At 46.0% G+C, this 21,803-nt stretch overlaps 1 protein-coding gene across 2 annotated transcripts in view; it reads left to right on the top strand.

The window, feature by feature from the left end:
- Nucleotides 1-21,803, top strand: part of MMP16 (matrix metallopeptidase 16) — a 469,099-nt gene that overhangs the window by 218,681 nt on the left and 228,615 nt on the right. For both annotated transcript variants that reach the window (XM_085605315.1, XM_085605316.1), the window contains exon 2: nt 2,328-2,476. In XM_085605315.1, the coding sequence (XP_085461441.1) occupies nt 2,328-2,476 (149 nt within the window). The remainder of the gene's footprint in view (nt 1-2,327; nt 2,477-21,803) is intronic.

Here is a 21,803-nt window from a genome sequence, read left to right on the forward strand (position 1 = left end):
GGAGCGAGTACCTGGTAGGACATCACATTATTTTTCCAATGTGGGCAGGAGGGCAAGGGTAAATGCAGGTAGGTGATGGGGTGGGTGACATGGGGCTAATTATTATTTTTATATTTGGGCAGGTGGTGAGAGAATTTAAAAGGGTGGTGGATGGTAGGGTCCCGGTCTTTTTCAACTTGGATGGGAGGAGGAAAGGTAAAGGAAGAGAGCTGTGGTTTGCAGGAGGGCAGGTGTTATTTTTTCCAATTTGGTCAGGAGCGAGTGTAAAAACAGAGGTTGGTGAAGTGTGTTTCGGGAAGCCAGGTATTATTATTTGTTTATATTTAGGAGAGTATTAATGGTATGCTGAGGGTGGTGTGGGAGGCTGACAGGATGTCTGGTACCTTATTTTGAAAGAAATTGAGTCCTAGATCAGGGAATGGCCTGCGGGTGTTCAGCCAGAACACCAGATTTGAAAAGAGGCAGGGGGCACAAGTGAGGCCATGTTGTGTACGGCTCCTTCATGACTTCTCCACCCATGCGGGTCTGATGTCAGCTGGGAAGTTTAAAGGAGGGGACATACATAAACATGGGTAACTGTGAATACAGGGGAGTTTTGAGTGACTTCATAGACTCTTCGCTCTATAATTCTATAAAGTTTTTTACAAAGTGAATGTTACCTCTTGGCAGTTTACACAGAAAATGTAGTGCTTTGTCGAATTCTCACCAAAATCTTGTCCTTTGTATAATAGCATTTTCAGGCAAGTTACTTGAACGTCTCTTGGAATTGGCCTGGGGAAAGACCCTCCCCATCATCTGAAGATGCACTGCTCAGTATTTCTATATAACGTGATTTTCGCACACAGGAAGTAGGCAGAGTAAACATACTGCAGTTTCAGTCTAGTGGCAGAGTGTCTGTCACAATATGCAGTTGTCAGAGGCTCGAAATGCTCCCTATATTTACCATGGGCGCAGTAGGAAGAGGTATGCAGTTTAAAGCAACCTGTAACCTCCAGCGGCACCCGGCCATTGGCCAGAGTCGGCAAAGTGAACTCGCACCCCTGCGCTGCTTTCTCTACCACCCGTTCTTCGTTCCTCCCAACGCATCATGTGGCCCCATTTTAGGTCTGGCCTAAGGCAGCTTTTGTTCCTCAGCAGGCTAATGTACTCTAAAAAAATGCTTCATTTTAATAATAATTTTGCAAATAGAAGGAGGATTTGGGGTAACGTTCTTTAGGTATTAATTGTAGGAATATGTTGTGCTACTGCACAGGAAAGTATACATGCAGTGTGGGAATGAGTCATCTCTCCTTAGCTATTGGCTTTGTTTGGAGTGTCAGTCTTTTTCTTGGATACGCCCACAGGAAAGTAATGTAATTTGGTAACTACATCGTCAATTGTTTTGAGTGACAGCGTTTTGCCTGTGCATGGCAGTACAGGTTTTGATTTGGTGTGAATGCTTCAACTGTAGCTGACTTCTTTTGTTCATCATTTGTTGTGGCAATGTTGGAGATTCAGTTATTTTGCAAGTTGTCACTTGTGGAGGCAATTGTGTAATTGTGTATCGTATTATGTTGTATTGCCAAGCAGTTTAATGTCTTCTTTTTTAAAACGTTTTTAGCATGTTTGAATTATTTTTTTAACAACTATGCTTTTAATATAAATGTAACACTTACCTGGTGTGATCGTTACAGAGCACAGAGCCTATGTACCTATCTGTGAATTAATGTTCTAAATTGGCAAACATTTAGCATCAATGATGTTGCAATATAAACTCAATCTGTGCAGAGCATAACACAAATATGAGTTATTTATTACAGTACTATATACTGTACGGTTGCAGTTTCTAAGTGCTGTAAATAGGAGGTATGTTACAGGCAGTGAAGATTTCTATGTTTTTGTTGCATATGTTTGTAATATTTAATTGTGCTCTAAATAAGTACCAGATTCACAGTTTTCTTTTGGTGTGAATGGTCTTTGAATAAACAGTTTAACTACTGGAGCGTAAATGTTCCAGACAATCAATGCCAGACCTATTGGCTTTGCCATTGCTTGTTCTTCTTTTGTGTAATTCCTCCCCGTTCTCCCACTCAACATTATTGTTTGTTTAGTAAAATTAACTCCTTGGGTTTTCCTTGCACAGTTTTGTGCAATACCCAAGATAAGTCTATTCATAGAATGAACAAAGATGAAAAATATGCACAACAATTGGTGTCTTATCAAGAAATGAATGCTTCGAAGTAATGAATGCAAAGTAATTATTACATAATCTATTATTCAGTGTTGCTCAAATAAAGAACCAAAATGTCAGATGTATAATTTTTATATGTATTGTTCTTGTTTTCCAGGTATGGTTACAAAAATACGGCTACCTTCCACCAACTGATCCCCGGATGTCCGTGCTACGCACTTCAGAGACCATGCAATCAGCTATAGCTGCTATGCAGCATTTTTACGGCATCAACATTACAGGGGAAGTGGACAAAAACACAATTGAGTAAGGGTTCCTTTTAAGCTCACTTCCACATTTATGTTTGACTGCAGCCCAGAATTGTTGTAAGTAAACATAAGCTGAGGTGTCAATTTACATATTCGTTTTAGTAAATGAGCAAACTGTAAGAACTACTAGCACTCAATATGTATGTTGAATACCCCTAGGGTAGGATGCGTAACACAGGCCCATGCAGCTCCTACGGCGGTGGGTGGCCCTCAGCTTGATTGTGGCCCCTTAACTCATCAGAGGCACACACTCAACCCATGGCCAATGAATATCTGTGAGGAATGGAAGACTGAGGGCCACCTCTTCACATTCTGCAGGGGGGGCATCATTTTGGCTTCCACCACCGCCCTGGGGTACTCATTCTGCATACCGTGCATGCTTGAAATTTAGATCCTTTTTAATTAAGAAGTCATAATGAATTGTGACTTTAACTGCTCTGTCTAAAAGTCTAATTGAAGCAAGCTTTTACTAGGACCATAAATAGGGCGCAATTTTTCTCTGTTATTGCTACAGTTACGATGGTGCCAAACGCAGTTAAGAACATTAGTAAAATGGAATGAAATGTCTTAGTCCAAATGAAGTGCATTTCAAAAAGATGTTCAGTTGCCTACTAAGTACGTCTCGAGAGCGTTCTTGAACTTTTGCACCAATATGTCCACTAAATCTCAGTATATTACGTTTTGGCCCAATGCTCTCTCTGCAGGATATTGCCATGTCCTATCTGCGCTCCTAAAGTAAATATCAAGCAAAAGCCTGAGCTCACTCAGCTCTGTCTGGGCACATATCCTGTCAAAGCTTCCCTTTGGGAGGTCAATCTGCAACAAGACCGCCTATAAAACTCAATATTTAGATTCACCCCTCCTATATTTCACTGCCTTTACTAGATCCTAGACAGAGCACAACGCCACTACTACTCCTGCTTCTCTCCTCACTGACTATCCCACTTTCCACTTTCCCATACTAAAATCTGCTAACCCTTCCGGTGCCCGATCTGACCCTTTCAATCCACAAACCATAACCCAACTTGTTCTCACCTCCAATGTGCTACTCTGTCTACCTCCTTTTTTAACTATTGACTAAAATCTACTACCTATTCCTATTGCTTTTGTCAATCTCGACTTACCACTAACTAGTAGATCCAGTTGTTACTACATGAACAAGATTGTCTCATCAAATGAAGGTCCACCTGGGTGTTCTTAGTCTCTCACTAATGACCTCTCAATTATTCTAAGTAGAACTCATGGCTGCGGTTACTTACATGAATTTTAATTGTATGCACTTTTTCTCTTTTACATGGATTTTATATGAATGATAGCATCTGCAGATTCTTACAGATTCCCAAGAATCACTCTAGCAATTGCTGTACTTTAGTAAACATTCAGTGTATCACTGGCACAGTACCTTTATCTTGTCAGAGCCAAGGGAAACGTGAGCCACCAGGTTCTATTCCGATGTCCTTTGTACAGTTGGTAAACCTCAGCAACTTGAGGCACCAAACGGCAGCAAATGTTCAATGAGGATATGTTAATAACTCTGTGAAGGAGGCCCAAGAGACAGTTGTTTTCAGCACAACGTAGAAGGCGAGGCAGCGTTCCAGTGAGTAGGTGTGAGGGGCAGTTCAAAAAACCAATAGTAGTTTCACAAACCAAGAAATACAGCCAACTCTCCCTAACAAATCATTAACCTGAGGGCTCTGAAGACCGTATTGAAAGGGGTTCAAGAGGTTCAAGGTTACCAGGAAAATCTCTAAAATTACACGGCAGAGGAAGTTCCAAGATGCACCACAAGAAGAATATTCTGAGAAGAAGATTTTGGCATCCGACTTGAATATTCTCAGATGGTGTGCCTGGAACACAGATGAGCAGCAGAATCCAATCAGGGGAACTTGGGTTAAAAGCACAGCCCATGCAAAGGCTTCCTCTCATCAACTGGCAGGAAAGCCCTGGGCGATTCTTTAAAAGACTCTGTGATCCTCAAATCCTGTGGTAGATTCTTAAATGCAGGATCCTTGACTCCTACAGTAGATCCTCAAAACTTGGGATCTCGATTCCCCCTGAAGATCCTTGAATTCCACTGTATTCAGACAGTTTTTTGGGTTTCTGCATGGGGTCAGGTTTGGCTGCCCTGGTTATGGGCGGTTCACAATTGATCAGGACATAGGCAGCATGACTCAGCTCAACCACTTCCAATCTAGCTTTGTGCCCTCAACTCCACTAAAACCGCTCTGATGCCCGTTGCTGAAATCATAACCGCCACATGTCACAACCAGCTCGCATCCATCCTCATACTCCTGGAAATGTATGCTGCCTTCAACATCATCAATCATCCTACTTTACCACTCTCTAACCCTGCTCTCAACTGGCCCGCCCTCTTACCTCTTAAACCTTTCTTCCACTGTGAACTGGCATTACCAGACCTTGTCCTTGAAGGCTTTGTATTGTATACTCTCGTCTTCTCACTCTATGCTGTCTGACTGGTTTCTCCTACCACATGTATGTGAGTAGCACTCACATTTTCTTCTCCTTTTCAACAGTTTTCCCATTTTAGTAGCTTGTATATCACAATGCCTTGCTGCCATTCATCACCAAATTACGTTATGCTTCTTATTGCTGAACTCCGCTAATACAGAGAGCTTTACTTAGTTTCACCAGAACTCACTGCAAATGGCTTCCACCCAACATATTTCAAACCATCACCCAAGTCAAGCCCTTTCACCAGGAAACTCTACTGTGATAACACACTTTATGTTCTATCTCTGTAAATCTCACCAAGAGATACCAGATGCTCAAGAATGCAGCGACCGAGGAGGAGCCTAGCGCGCAACCAAGATGGCCGCGTAGGTGCGAGGCTCCCGAGGACCTCCGCAACCTCCTACGTTTATCCTGTCTTCATCCTGCCTCGGTTGAGGGGACTGTGTCGGTGAGCCTGAGCCGAGGTGGTACCCGTTCCCCGTTCTCGAATCGGACTTCGGGTACCGGAGTGAGCACCGATTGAAGTTTGCGGCCTACTTCTCGCCGGACCCCGGATTTGCGCTGGGGGGTGACCCAGTGGCAAAGTGAACAACAACGGCGGGATGGGCCTGGCGAGTCGCGTACCCCACACTTTCGCTTTCACTTTCGCACCCCCTTGCCGTCTCTGCAAGTGAGATCGCGGAGCTCTTTGTGTTGGTGTGGCCTCGCTGGGAGACCCTGCCTGCCTGCCGGCTGTGACCCACCCCGCCGACCTGGGGTGGCCCCCCCGGAGGTCGTGGCCTTGATTGCCTGCCCTCTACGGCGTAGCTGGTGCGGGTGTGTGACCCGTGGTGATGGCCACGAAACAAGACGGAGATCGGTCGAAGACCAAGTCGACCCGGCGTGGCGCCGTACATCAGGCCAACATCATGGACCGCTATACCCTCCAGAAGGGATCTCCCGGCGGACCGCACAAGTCCTCTGAGGGCCCCCCTGATGCCCCGGATTTGCCCACGGATCTGACTCTGCAAGACGTCATGGGCGCCATTGCTGAGATTCAGGCCTCGGTGGGCCAGCGGTTCGACACCTTGGCGCAGAAGATCGACGCGGTCCTCGTGGATGTCGGCCTGGTGAGGGCTGATCTCTCCAAGACCAACGACCGGGTTGATTCTTTGGCCCGAACCACGTCGGGCCTCACGACAGAGGTGGCGGCCCTCCAAACGGAGGTGCACCGACTTCGTCAGGCGAGTGCGCTTATGGATCGGCGCCTGGAGGATTCCGAGAGTCGGGCCCGGAGGAATAACATCCGCATCATCGGAGTACCCGAGGGACGGGAAGAGGCGGCGGCGGATCTTTTTGTAGAGGACCTGATCGCTACCCATCTCCAGCCTCGGGGACTGAGTAAATTCTTCGCCGTGGAGAGGGCCCACAGAGTTCCCGGGGGAAGGCCGAAGGTCGGAGCCCCTCCGCGGCCTCTCATGGCCCGGATTTTTAACTTTCGGGACAGGGACGCGATCTTGCAGGCCTCCAGACTGCAAGGGCCGATTAAGCTGGAAAATATGGAGGTGAACTTTTATCCCGATTTTACTCAAGCGGTCCAGAAGCAAAGACTGAGTTTCCTGGGTGTTAAGCGCCGGCTCCGGGACATGAACTTAAAATACGCCATGCTCTTCCCGGCCAAGCTGCGGGTAGAGGTGGATGGTCGCACGCACTTTTTTGATCGTCCCGAAGCGGCCGGGGACTGGCTGGACACTCTGTCTGGGGGTAGTGATCGAGATGGTGGGGGGGGCGGCGGGAGGAGACGGCCCACTGGATCGGGACTGAGGGGTTGATATTGGGCCTCACTCTGGACGACTATGATGCCACTTTCGACCAAGCTTCTGTCTTTGTTCTTTCCCCTCCCTTGGAGGTTGTGTGGGGTCTAGAAGGGGTACTCTTTCCTCCTCTAGGGGGTCTAGCTAGTTTCATTATATAGGGGCGACAGGCACACTGCAAGTTGGGGGGGCTGTCTGGGCTCATGCAGGGGTGCAGGGAGGGGGGAGTTTTGTTGGGGTGGGTGGGTTGGGGTGGGGTGTTGTTCGTTTCTACCACAAGGCAAAAGTATTGTTGTGTTATTTCTAAAGTGCTCTCTGGGGGACGTGTGATGGCTTCTGTTTATGATGGGGGGTAGGGGACTGAGTCTGTTGTCCTGGAATGTTAATGGATTGGGGGACAGGATAAAACGAGGTGTGGTCCTGCAGTTCTTGAAGCGAATTTCGCCCGATATAGTTTTTCTGCAGGAGACACACCTCATTGGCAACTCCTTTTGTGCTATGAATCGACGGGGCTACCGCCTTGTGGCCCATTCGGGCTTCACGTCTGGTTCAAGGGGTGTGGGCATAATGGTTAAGAACTCGCTCCCGTTGGAGATTGATGAGGTGCTCCATAACGACAGGGGACGTTACACGGTTTTGGTGGGTAGAATGGAGGGCAGAGTGGTCGTTTTCGTGTCTGTTTATGTCCCGCCGGGGCTGCAGACGACCACCTTTGTGGATCTGGGGCGCCTCCTCCTTGGCCTTCCGGAGGGGATTCTAGTGGTGGGGGGGGATTTTAATGCTGTGGTTTCCGGAACTGTGGATTGTCACCCCCCTAGGGATCTCCCCCGTGCCCAGGCGTGGTTGTCTGGCCTCTTGGATACCTTGGGGCTGGTGGATTGTTGGCGTTTGAAACATCCCACGCAGCTACAGTACACCTTCCATTGAGGGGCTCGTGGTAGTCTCTCACGGCTAGATTATGTCCTGGTTCCGGCGGCGCACGTGGGGAGGATAGGGGAGGTGCGCCATTTGGCACGGGGTATTTCGGACCACTCCCCGCTCTTGCTGCACTTTGATATTCTTCCGAGGGGAGAGGGTAGGGTGGTCCCGATTAATCCCTGGTACCTGCGTGACCCCACCATTCGCGCAGAGCTGGTTAAATCCCTTAAGCGCTACTTTGACGAGAATGTGGGGTCTGTGTCATCGGTGGTCTCACTGTGGGAGGCGTTCAAGACGGTACTCAGGGGAGAGGCCTTGTCTCTTATTTCCCATTCCCGGAGGCACGAGCGGGAGGAGGCGACCCGTGTTGAAGCTGAGATAACCGAGTTGGAGGGTGATCTAGAATGTGGGGTGACGGATGACAAATTACATGTTCTCCGACTCAAGCAGGCGGCCTATCAGGCCCTCGTCACGGAGGCGGCCAGGGGCCTCAGTAGAGAGCAACAGGGGAGACTGTATGATGTGGGTGATAAGGCTGGTAAATTGATTGCGTGGCTGGACAAAAAGGAGAGAGCGAGTCGAGTTGTTCCGTTGATTGAGAAACAGAATGGTGTGTGTGTCATTGACCCAGAAGAAATTGTCTCCTGCTTTGCAGACTATTTCCGTGGGGTGTATTCCCCGGTGTCCTCCCGCTCTGAAGAGGATTCCCATGCCCTGCTCAGGGATATCGCACTGCCTTCCCTCTCGGAGGAGGACAGAGTGTCGTTGGACGCCGCTCCGACTTCCGAAGAAATTGCCCTCGCCATACGTTCGGTCGCTTCCGGCAAGGCCATGGGTCCTAATGGCCTTCCCATCGAGTTGTATAAATTGCGGCCGGATACGCTGGCGCCGCATCTCCGTGCTATGTTCCTCGCGGCCCACTCGGCGGGTTCCCTCCCGCTAGACTAGCGTCTAGCTACTATCGTGGTTATCCATAAGGAGGGGAGGCCACGGGACCGGGTCACATCCTATCGGCCCATTTCGCTATTGAATGCGGAGCCCAAAATCCTCGCCAAGGTGTTGGCCAATCGGCTGGTCGGCGTAGTGTGTGACTTGATTCACCAGGATCAGTCCGGCTTTATCCCTCATCGCAACACAGCGCTTAACCTGCGGCGTTTGCATGGGGTGCTCGCATGTGTCCCGTTCATACGGGAGCCGGCCATTTTGGCGTCCTTGGACGCCACTATGGCGTTTGACACACTTGAATGGCCTTATATTTGGGCGACGCTCGCGAAGTTTGGGTTTGGCCCAGGATTCATCGGTTGGGTAAAATTGTTGTACTCTGGCCCGCTGGCGCAGGTGGTTGTGAACGGTAGAGTGTCGGCCCCGTTCGAGCTGGGCAGGGGCACGCGGCAGGGCTGCCCGTTATCGCCGCTCCTTTTCGCGCTCGCCTTGGAGCCCCTGGCGGAGTGGCTGCGGTGGGAACCTTCTATTCGTGGTCTCCGCTGGACCCCCGAGTATGAGGACCGCGTATTTCTATACGCTGACGATATTCTCCTGTACCTGGCTTCCCCACGTAAATCACTGATAGTACTGGTTGATGTATTGCATTCATTTGGTCTTAACTCCGGCCTTGTCATCAACTGGGCTAAATCGTGTGTCTATGTTCTCTCTGGGGAGGATCCTATCCTTCCGCGGGGCTGTCCTATCCAGATCGCCCCACGGGGATTTCGGTACCTGGGTGTCTTCATTACCCTGGACGCGGAGGCCCGATATAGTCAGAACTTGCTTCCCCCCCCTCCAGCGCCTGAAGGAGGATGTCGCGCGTTGGAGGCGCTTGCCGCTCTCGCCGCTCGGCCGGGCGGCATTGTTTAAGATGATGTCGCTGCCGCGTTTCCTGTACGCTTTGCAGAACACAATGGACGTCGTCCCGACGCGCTACTTTCGCGAGGTGGAGAGTTTGCAGCGCCGACTGTTCTGGGAAGGTAGATCGCGTATCGCCCTGGCGAAGCTGACGCTCCCGTGGTATGACGGGGGGATTGCCCTCCCGGATATCAAACGGTATTATTGGGCCTCCCAGCTGGCTGCGATTAATCACGGCCTGTACGGGCCCGCTCTAAACCCGGCCTTTGAAATGGATAGGATGTTACTGCCGGGTGGTGATTATAACCGAGCGCTTTACTCCAGCTCGCTTGACGCACGTCTGACGGGCCCCACGCGTGTCATGGTACGAGTGTGGCACGCGGCTAATGTGGCGATGGGGTGGAAAGATCGTTTGACCCGGGCGTCGCCACTATACGCATCTGAGCAGTTGGGCTCCCTGTGGACCTCGAAGGGCTTTGAGAAGTGGGACATGATAGGCATCAGCAGGGTGGGTGATCTCTGGACGAGGGGGAGATTCAAAACGTTCGAGCTGCTACAGACAGAATTCCAGTTGCAGGACAGGGAGTACTTTCGATATATGCAGATCCGTCATGCGCTATGCTCCGTATTCCCGGACGTTGCCTCCATCCCGGAGTATTCCCCTCTGGAGGATAGAGTGCTAGATGGACATGTACCGGACAGCACGATTTCATTAATCTATAAAAAACTTATCAATGACCGCTCGGGACTGCTGACTAACCTTCGTGAGGCGTGGGTGGCCGATGGATTGGAGCTGGATGACGAGGACTGGGTATCGGCGGTGGCCTCCCCGAAAGAGGTGGCCATACCGGCCCGCCTTCGCTTCGTCCAGCTCAAGATACTCCATAGGGTCTATGTTACGGGGCCAAGGCTACTGCGTATGGGCTATGCTGTGGACGGGTTGTGTAAGCATGGGTGTGGTTCTTTGGGGACCTTTCTCCATATTTTGTGGGAATGCCCGGAGGTGGAGCGATTCTGGCGTGGTGTGCATGAGGTCCTGCGGGTGGTTACGTGTGTGTCGCTGCTGCCCGAAGCGAGGAGATGCCTGCTGAATGTGTGGGAGCCAACCGACTATTCGGTGCCGCAGACGCGGTGGGTGACTCTGGGATATATGGTGGCCAAACGCGACATCGCTCAACTGTGGGGTTCCCAGAGGTCGCCGACTGTCTCGGCATGGAAGGATAACATGGACTGGTGCATGTTTCGGGAAAAGGTGGTGTATGTTGCGAGAGGTAAGCCTGGGACATGGGTGAACGTATGGGGCCCCTGGAACGCCTACCGCGGGGGAATCTGTACCCCGCCGTTATTGCCCGATCCGTCACCGGCCCCGTCCCCTTAGCCAGTTTATCTCCCCGATTCTGGGCACTGAGTCCACCTACTCCCCGTCTTGACCTTTTCCCCCCCTTGATACTCCTATGGATTGGTAGGGTCCCCCCTCTAGGGGAGCACATGCTGCAGTTTCCGATTGTGGGTTGCCTTGTGGATTTGTTTTTTGTTGTTATTTATATTAAAATGAAACCGTTATGTGGGGTCGGAATGGTGTGGCTACCACCGCTTCTAACTCCTGTGCATTTCCCTTTGCCGCGGCATGCGCGCTATTGTTTGTATCACATGCTCCTCTTGCTTGCTAGCGGCCGGCCTGAAGGTTGTAGGCCCATCTTTGTATATTTTTTTAATTTTGTAATAAACGGTTTAAAAAAAAAAAGAATGCAGCGACCAGACTCATCCTCAATCTCCCATTCCACACCCATAAAGCCTCACATCTCGAAGACCATCATTGACTCCCAATTCACAAACTTACCTTTTTCAAACTACTCACACACACATACTACCAAGGACCCACCTATGTAAACAGCCATATCAGCTTCCACATCCGCCTGCCCACAATGGGCAAAGCAAACATAAAATGGTAATAACTCAAAGTTATTACTATTTTATGTTTTGGCTTTCTTGCACTGCGAGAAAGCAGTGAGGCGGCGCTCGTCCGCCCTAGTGGAGGAGCCGCCCCTGTCTGGCACACTCAGTTACCTGCGAGGGCAGTAGAGGTTTCTAAGCCAAAATGGCTGTATCCTTCATCTAATGATTAATTTACACGTTAGAGTAAATCTGGCAATGCCAATCTTTACTTGCTGAATTTCTGCCACCAAATGTGAATACTTGAAATGTACCTCCAAAGTTGAGGCATAGTGACAGTACCACCATAACTAAACTCCGTGGCATATTTAAGCTATTTATCCAGTATGTTAATTTGTCAATTATGCTATAATCCCCTTAGCACAAACATATGCCACAGTTTCTCTAGCAGCCTTTCGTGGCGTTATCTCATCCAGATACATTGGTGGATCAAGCACTTTAGATAGTGCAGTTCATCTGCCAAAATTTAGGCAGATTTGACTCTGGAGCCCACTGGAGCCTGAGGAGTTGCAACTTGCAGGACATGCAACATTTACCAAACTTAAATAAGGCAGGCCTGCTGATAGGCGGAGCCTTGTCGCTGCGTTTTCTAAGCTCCACACCCAAGATAGCCAACATGGTTTAAAGCTGCTGTGACTATTTGATAGTTAAATTAAATACACGCATGCTTTAAACAATTTAAATCATGTGCATCAGAGTAGTTTCATAAGAGCAGGTGTTATGATAGCGATAAGCAAAATAACGTTGGCCAGTGGTGTGAAAGTCTGATTCCTTCAAAAGCGTCATTTTATATCCCAAAGGTAGAAGGATGGGTGCCATATGAATCGTCTCCTATAAATCCCTGTGGTGGTCTTCCGCTTGGCAGGGTCATACATGGATGACTTGCAGAGGCAGGAGTCCAATTCAATAGGTGCAGAGAAGGACTGCATGCAGCTTGTCTTTCCCCTCTAGCCCCACCCCATGCCATTCAAAATCAGGGGAGGCACCGATTATAGAGTGCAGTATGCCTGTGTGATGCCCTGTAGAACTGAGCCTCTGCACAGTGGATTATCACAAGGGGGGCATTCATATTGGCCATCATGCGTCGTATGCCAGATCCCTAATAGCAGTCAGAAACCATTGTGGCTCATTTTACATATCATGTTATGCAAGTCTGACACACAAATGATGTGACTTTCAGCACTGTCTATGCTAAGTATCCATTAGTAAAGTAGCCACAGAAATGTCATAGACTCTGTGCTAGACATTGTGCGCCATACTGCGCTGAGGGAAACTAAATGCAGGACAGAGGGGACTTGGATGAAGGGCTGTACAGCAGGCGCTCTAAGGGATCTTCTGGGGCAGATGGTAAAGTAAGCGACTGCATGCACCGTCCATCACCGCTCTGACCAACGTCAAAGGACAATACATGAGTGTGAGTGTGGAGACATGGTGTAGTTAGTCCCAATGACTAATTGATGTGCTGTCCTGGGCCCTTGAAGCCCAGCGAGCCCATTATGGGCCATGATTCACCATATAACTTGTGCCCAGCACTCACACGTGTTGCCTGCTCTGCTTGGGTTTGCGCATTGTGTGGCTCAGAGGCGGAGACAGGACAAAGCCACTCTGTGCATCATTCCTTTAAAGTTCTGTGCTATGTCTGTGCACCATCGGTGAATAAGAGATAAGAGAATGCCTGTAGAAGTAAATGTGAGAATTCATTGCTGTTTATTTTTACTTAACAATGTCCCTGTCTCCTGCTCAGCTGGTTAAGGAAACCTACCACCCCTTCGTGGCATACTCAAAGTTCCACCATCTATCGCACTTCACTTAAAAATTACACTTCAATTTCAAGAACAATATTTGGAATGGAACCAGCCGTCAGATGGCGCACCGCCGTCCTCCATTCCAGTCACTTGATAAAACAGCTGACATGAATGATTTTTTAATCACTTACGGGAGCCGTTTCTGAAAGCGTCTGCACGAATACAGATGCCAAATGGGACTGGAAACATTGCTTTATTCCAGAACATAAATTATCGTATTGAACAGCTCTGCGTCTTAATAGCCGGGCTGTGCTGCGTCGTAGGGAGTGGGGACGCGCCACTGCTGCAGCAATGCAGCTTATTAGCGCTTTTACTTAAGATAAAACAGAAGTGCGGCACGATGCTTGCTGGTTTTTCCACACCAGTGTTACCTGCAGTATTACCTTCTGCGTAGCTTGAAATGTAAGGAGCCCGAGACCGAAACCGTCATTACCCAGAAGGCAGTTCATTCACACTGCCTATCAGATCTTGCCGAGACGTTGGCCGTCCCGGGTGGCCACTGGAGCTCAGACACCTCCGAATATTTCCCTCTCACAGAAACACGAGGAATTTTAAACAATGTGAGACTGACTCACAATGGTCGTGGTGGAGGCCTCGCCGTTGTCTTGAATAGAGAACTCCCATTTTGCTTTATATAGCACGACCTCCACCCGAAGGTATTGGAGGGCTTTTCGTGAGCACCCGTTACGTTACACAGGACACATTCATTTTTAATTTTTTGTAGGCACTGGGAGATTAAGTGATTTGCCCAGAATCACAGGATGTGGAGTCGACCCCGAGGCTCGAACTTTGCTTTCCCAGCTCCAAAGTCGGCCGTCTAGCCATCAGACCACATCCCCTCCCCACTTGCTGCGATTCCGCCTGAGTGCGGAGGCTCCCCCACGAGTGTGGGGCCCCTGCCACGAGCACGGCCCCTCATGAATCAGGCCTGCAGTATCCAGGAGTGTCCCCAGGGCCTGTAATCCCATCCCACTGGATATTAGGGCAGTATCTTGTCATGATACATTAAAAAAATGATTACATTGCCAGCTGTTTCGATGATGCCTGGTCCTCACGTCTTGAAGAGGATGTAGCTTTGACAAATATGTTTGATCCTAAAAATATGTTTTCTGTAATTTTCGACTGACGAAATCCCATGTTATTCTCTTCTATCTTGGCATTTTTGGACAGTAGGCCACTCTAGTTTACACCTATAATAATGAACGTGCCCACTCTTAGGAAGTGTACTTGCTCTGGTGTTTGTTATTTGACCTCCATTTGTTTGCTCCATGTGTTCTTGCAGTATGTTACATCTTGCTTGGGGAACCCTTAACTTGTAACTCGATCTTTGGTACAGCACTCTGTCTATCACTGTGTCTAGAGCTGTAGAACACTGCTAATAAATAAAGGCATACAAAATACATACATAAATATGCTACATAATTTGCTACTTTCAACCCCAAATACTAATTTGTAGTCTACCATTATATGTGTTACTAAAAGCACTGCCAAGGGTGTAACATTGTTCCAGACCTTAGCAAAAGTTAAAAGGTCACTTTCAGCAGTTGATTGCTTTATTCACGCATTCATGTGAATTTGCATAGATGTTGGTATCATCTCCAATCAATGGGGAGAGGATGTGGCCAAAGGACTAGGGCAGCTGACTTTGGATCTGGGAAACCAGGTTTGAGTCTGGTGGGAGCTCAAGCATCCTGTGATTCTGGACAAATCACGTAATCTCCCCGTGCGAAACAAATGTAATGAATGTGTCCGTCTGTAATGCAACTGGTGCTCCTGTAAAGCGCTCTGATATCTTAGTTTCAACTTGGTGCTATATACAGGAAAGAGGTGTGGTGCAGCGGCCAGGGCGGCTGACTCCGCAACACGGGGGTTCATGGTTCGATCGCCGGCAGCAGGTTAGCCTAGCACCATGTGACTCTGGGCAATAGCTCGCTTAATCTTCCCGACTGTCCCCAGCGCCGGGACATCTCGCCTCAGGTAGCTGCGCGCTTTACAAATGATGGTATTATTATTATATAAAACTGCAAAAAAAAATGGTAGGAAGGATGAACTTTGATCTCATTCAGGACGCAAAAACCTTACTGTGAAAATGAAAATGACACTGGGAGGAGACAATTATACTGCTTTATTCGGTCAAAGCTGAAGATGCCACCAAAAATTATCAGGGCACGAAAAAGAGACCAACGCTAGTACCAAACCTCCATGTGCGGCACTCCGCATTTCAATGCACAAGCGCTAGAGCTGGACTATTGCATAGAGTACAAGGAACAGTGGTGTAAACAGCACATTACAATACACAGGGCCTGCTTCTGATAACACAGCACGGATGATTATATTATGCCACTTAATATACCACGAAGAGAGTCGAAATAATTCTTTATGTTATCAAAGAGATTTGTTTCACCATTTATGTAAATCAAATACTCTTCCCAGAGAAGGTCCCTAACTTGAAAACCAAATTAACCAAGCACTAAGACAAGTTTTAAAAGATGACTAGGATGGCAAACTTATTATGCATGTGTGCTGCTGTGCTTGTTTGTGACACAGGCTTGTGTTCTGAGGAGTGTAATACTGCATGCGCTTTACCAAAAATATTTTACACTACAGTAGAAATGTCAGTGATGATAAATAACATTACTTTTGTTAGATACAAGATAATATTAATTGTTTGTACGTAACAGTTTCAGTATTATCTGCTAAATTATCACCATTTAATTTTTAAGAAACCCATGATTAGGGATGAATTTCGTTTCAACTTGCTAATATCCCCAAACAGCTCGAAATTAATGCCACATAATGTACCACATATTTTGCAATTAATCATGCCACATGGTGCCTTATTTTCGCTTGCTTGCAGCATAATTTTCCTTTTCATTTACAAATAATTCTACTTTAAATATTACAATTAAAACCAACTTGTAGGGTACCATTTTTGTAACCATGGATGCTTAATGTCTGTATTTAACAATTTATTCCAGCTTGACGGTTGTTATGGAACAATGTCTAAATATGTTTGTATTTTGTATATATTGTATCTTTATAATGTGGTTTTCTTTATAAAATATAATAGGTCTGTGTTTTTGTTTTATCCCTTGCTTCCTTCCTTTGATGTAGTGCAATCACTCTAAGGTGAGAATGTTTTTTTCTTTTGAACTGTGACTATTACGTGCACACTATGCATAAAGACTCGCCTCTATGAAGAACGCTACATCATAACACATTAACTGTCCATTCCCCAGCTACCTCTGCTACCGCTTGGTGACTTTGTGCTTGTCTTTGACCCTAGTGCTCCACCACCTCCTCGGAGCCAAGAGGATTCTATGCACAGTACATTGATCTGGTTAAAACTGCATGTTTGCCTCCACCGGGAATCTTTGGGAATACATCCATTGTGCAAACCACTACAACTATGCCGCCAAGTAATAGACCTCACAATCTGAAGCCGTTAATCCTCCCATAATTGTTGGGCTTTGCAATTTAGTTAAGGCCATTCTGCACCTATCCGTTCCCCTTATAAGACTAATCAATAATGAATCAAGTTCACGGAAGATCCTGCAGTGTATCACTATAGGTAGAGCAGTAAAAAAGTAAAGTAATTGGGAGACCACCATCTATGCTACCCCTACACGTCCTGACACCTATACCGGGAGTGTCTTCCAGAACTCTACACATGAGCGAAGACTTCTAGTAAATGTTTCCCTCCAATAGGTTAGAGGGTTCATGGTATAATTTAGCCCCAAGATGTGTTACGCATGTCCCCTCTCATGTAAGCCCCTTATGATCCTCAGGTTGAGGTGCATCTTTTCAAAACCGAAACAGGTGAGGTTTACTCCAATTAATGCATAGACCAGATATGCTTGTCCAAAACACTCAAGCATGTTTATCACATGCAGTAAATCTACATTTGCATCTCTCAGAGACAACAGCGTAACATCTGCATAGAGCGATGAGTAATGACCAACTCCCTGTACTTCCACTCCCCTGTAGACTCCTCCAGGACTTGCACTATTAGCAAGTGGTTCAACTTCAATAGCAAATAAAAATGGGGAGAGGTGTGTGACCTTTTTGATTTAGAGCTTCTTTTAAACATCGAAGTCCTTACAGATAAGTCAAGATCTTATGAAAGCATCACAAAGTCATACCAAAGTTTGGATGTATATTCACTAAAACACTCTTGTTTTTCGGATTTGAATTCTGACACAGCTAACTGAAAACAAAAATGAGTTTCTAGTGGCCTTAGTGTCATGATAATAGAACATTTTTAATAAAATACATAATCCAAATGGAAATTTTAAAAGTTTACCTTCTACTACAGTAAGTGTCGATAAGGCATAAAAGATCTAAGTCAGTGCTCTATTGTATATCAATATACTTGCTTTAGGAGCCTGAAATGATGGCTTAAAATTAAAATTAAGAAAGGTGCATGTTAGTGCATTTACTCTCGTCTCCAATAGAGATCAGTGCCTCTTCCAGGTTAAAATTTATCAAATTCATTAAAGGTACTAAATAGGTAAGTCGAAACACCTTGACTAATTAACTGCTAGCAATATATCAGGGTGACATAGCTTTCCTGCATTCAAAGTGCATTATTTTACTTTAGAGCAGTGTATTTTAGTTTGCTATTAGTTGAATACAGAGTCAATGTATTCAAGGTTCATGGCATGCTGTTAAATGTGGGAAGAATTACATTGGAGCCTATGTACATGCTGAAAGGAAAGTTCAGACCCTGAGTTTCGGCGGTGAATATCCATCAATGGCAAAGCTTCAGAAGATCTCATGCAGAATGATTAAATGGCAGATGTTTGAGACAACCCTATTAGGACTGTTTTGTGTTTGAGATACATTTTGTTCGTCATATGCAATTACCAAGGATAACCTTACACCGCATATCTGAGTAAACATGGTCAATTTTTGCCTGTAAAAAGGTTGGCCAAGGAGGACTTAGGGCCCAATTTAGATATTGATGTACGGCCCACCGCTCTGCCATAGAGACGGAGTAAATTGCTCATACCCATGACAGAGAGACCGCCCACCAAATTGACATATGACCGCCAAGCAGGTGGTCATTTATAAAGCATTAGCATTAACTGCCATCACAGCAGTTCCTGTTAGTGCATTTTGCTGTTTGGTGCAGGGTTGCGTCATTGCAATTCAGCACCAAACAGAATTTTTTTTATTTATTTTAAATAAGAAAAGAAAATCCAAGACATCTCCCATGACAAGGAGAGCGTTATTTGGTTTTTACTGTCCCTCACCCCGGGGTTTGCCTGGTGGAGACGGACAGTAAAGAATGGCTAAATGCCCACCTATCCTGATTTGGCAGATGGACATGTAGCCATTTCTCTGATGGCTCTTACTCCTTTGGGCCGTCATAGTGCTTTGGTTATGGTGGTGACGGCTTAGTCACTGCCGTAGCCTAACCAAAGATGCACCTGCATTTAAATCGGGAAAGGAGGACCTTCATATTGGCAGAATGTAGAATCCATTGTTGCTGCAACGGAATATACACAGCGCCAACATTCAAAGGGGGTCTTTAATCTTCTCTCTCAATGAGGACCAGCCTACAGCCCTAATCCCAGTATTATCCATGACTGATTTTACTGTGAGACAATGGCTTCCAATTGAGCACTTTTGTGATTGAATTGATGCCTCTGAAACCTGTAAGATGGATTTTCTGTCTTCTAGACTGGTTCCTAAGAGGCATGCACCAATCCTCCTTAAAAAGGGCAAGTTATCTGGGTAGCCAATCCCCAGTGCAATATTAAAGTATGTAGGCATCCCGTTCTACCCAAGTTATCTTTCAACATAGTTAAATAAGATGGTGAAAGGAGTCATCTTACAGGACGCGGATTTCAAAGGGCCCACCTTTCTCTCTAAGAAAACCAAAACATGGAGCTGATGACGTCAGTGTATATTCACAATATCGCTATATCCAGAACACAAGAAAAAAGAAAAAGAAAACATATATATATAGCTGTTTACATAACTTTCCCCAATGAAACTTAAATTCAGGAATGCCTTGAGTGTATGCTACTCCAGACTTAAACGTATGAAACACCCGAGACACATAGTATTCGACCTGAGGTATCGATGAACAATCTCCATTATCACACACAAGCTTCTGCCTGTTCAGGAAAAGCCCAAAACAAACCTGGCTGCTAACAGACCACAGTGATAACACTCAGCAGGACCCATTGTCCAATTGTGTTGAGCCATTTCAGTACACAATCTAACAGTAGTTCTTTTCCAGCAAGTCCATCTGACAAAAGAATATGACATTCAGAACACCAGAATTGACTGTCCCTGGGATAAAGGTCCTCTGTGCTTTCTTAATGAGATTTTTTATTCCTGGTTTCAACAAAACTACCAATTTCTGACATCACTAGCCCTTGTATGGACTATTAATTAGCTGTAAAACTCCATGTTTAATTTATTTAATACCCATAAATAAATGCACAATGATTCTAAAATAATAGCATTCAGAATATCACATTGGCAAGAATTATCACATTTATGTTATGGAGAATGTAACGTAAACTGAAATTCAATGCATGTACAACAAAGGGGATGGGAGGTGGTTTCTTGTTACTGTTAGTGCTTTTATCGTTAAAGCGTAACAGAAGAACATCCATATGCAAAGCCAATAGGTCTCGCTTTCGAAAGACATTAGCCAACCTTTTGGTTTTGCAAATGCTTGCTGCTGATGTTGAATAAAATCAGCAAAAAGGGGCAAAACATGCTCATTGTAGAACAGCATAGACTAAAAAAAAAAAAGAAAGCAAAATGGCTGGCCCCAGCATGATAATAATGCAAAATGACTTGCCAGTTGTCATTATTCTATACTTTTCATTTATCATTGCAAGATGGTGGACAGCCACCTTGAGGAGTAAATTACAAAATAGAAAAAGCATAAAGGTGGATTTGAGAAAAAAAAGTGTCCCAGTATCAAACTGCAGAAAGAAAATACAAAGCAAGTCAATATGTCTGGCTCTATTAAACACATGCAAATGCAGGCTTCCACAAATGCTGGCTGCATGCGCTTCTTGCATAAATGCCATTTACCATATTAAAGACAGAGACATATTGGCTTTGCCAATGCTGGAAAACAAGTAGTAAACAAGGATTTGCAAAGCCAATGGGTCTTTCCTTTGGGACCTATTGGCTTTGTCAATGCTTGTGTCAATGCATTTTCCTAATGCTCTGAAGCATCTGCAAAATTAACAAATAAATAAAAATAAAAAGGCAGTGGTCACTGGTGCGCACATGAGTGATGTGTACAAGTGTCAGTGGATTGTATTTACCGATCCAAGTTAGCATGTGCCACTTGGATCTGTACATAAAAAAATATGATTTCTATTTAGGTCAAAAGTGCATATTGTTTTTAAAAAAATGTACCACAGGAGTGAGGGGGTATTGAAAGATCTAACGGGAGGGGAAGTGGGGAAAATAATTGAATGAGAGAGAACAACACAGGTACAGGGAAGAGATGAACACAGAGTGCCGGGGGCAGGAGAGAAGAACATAGAGTGTGGTAATGGGGAGAAGCACACAATAATCATAAAAAAAGTGAAAGCAGTACTGGGAGTAGGAGAGGAACACATGAGGGGAAGAACAACGTGGAACATGATTGAGGGGAGAAGTACATGAGAGAGAAACATGGAGAGTGGGGTGGGCATTTTGGGTTAGCACACAGGGAAGAGAAGGAGAGAGCTGGAGAGCACACACAGCCTCTAGAGTGCATAACTAAAAAGAAAAATATGTTCCCTAAAAGTGAGCAGTGGAAGGGTAAAAGCCAGGCAGTCAGAGATAGATGGTAAAAACACTATGCTCCAAGGGAGGAATAACACAATGATGGAAAAGCTGGGACAAGGGAAGTCATTGAATAAAAAGCAAGCAAATGAACATGACAATAAAGCCTAAGAATGACAAAATGGGTGGGATGTAATCCCCTGTAAGTTCTTTCAGAAGAGGACTTTTGCAGCCAGACAGTCTGCATTGCCTGGTAGGCTCAAGCCAAGCAGGATTGCGCTCTGCAAATGCATATCGGACATAAAGAATGCATTGTGACAAACAGTTTAATGATAGAGTGAAACATAGTCTCCCATGCATCCTAATGATAGGACTTCCTAGATGGTGAAGGAACATCAAGAAGCCAACTCTATAAAATGAGAGAATAATACTCCTCTGGGTGGAGCCAACGACCACTCTGAATTGTTAATTAAAAAAAAATAGCTTATCCAGAAATCTGTGCTGTCAGATCTAATAATGAACTAAATTTGGCACAGGGTAATAATTTAGCAATGTATAATAACCACCTTTATATTCAAACGAAGCACCTTCAAGCAGTAAAATGATGCACCAAACAGTCAATAGCAGGTGGTGAGAGGAAAATACACTTATAGATGAAGTTTAAGTGCATTGTATTTATATTTGAAATAATTTATAACAATATGTCTTGAAGAGAGATGTACTATCACACCAGCGCTAAAATTGTGATGGGGAACTGCAGGTAACAATGGACGGGTGGGGTGATAATCAGCAC

This window comes from Triturus cristatus, chromosome 5_1, assembly GCF_964204655.1.
Source record: "Triturus cristatus chromosome 5_1, aTriCri1.1, whole genome shotgun sequence".
NCBI lineage: Eukaryota > Metazoa > Chordata > Amphibia > Caudata > Salamandridae > Triturus > Triturus cristatus.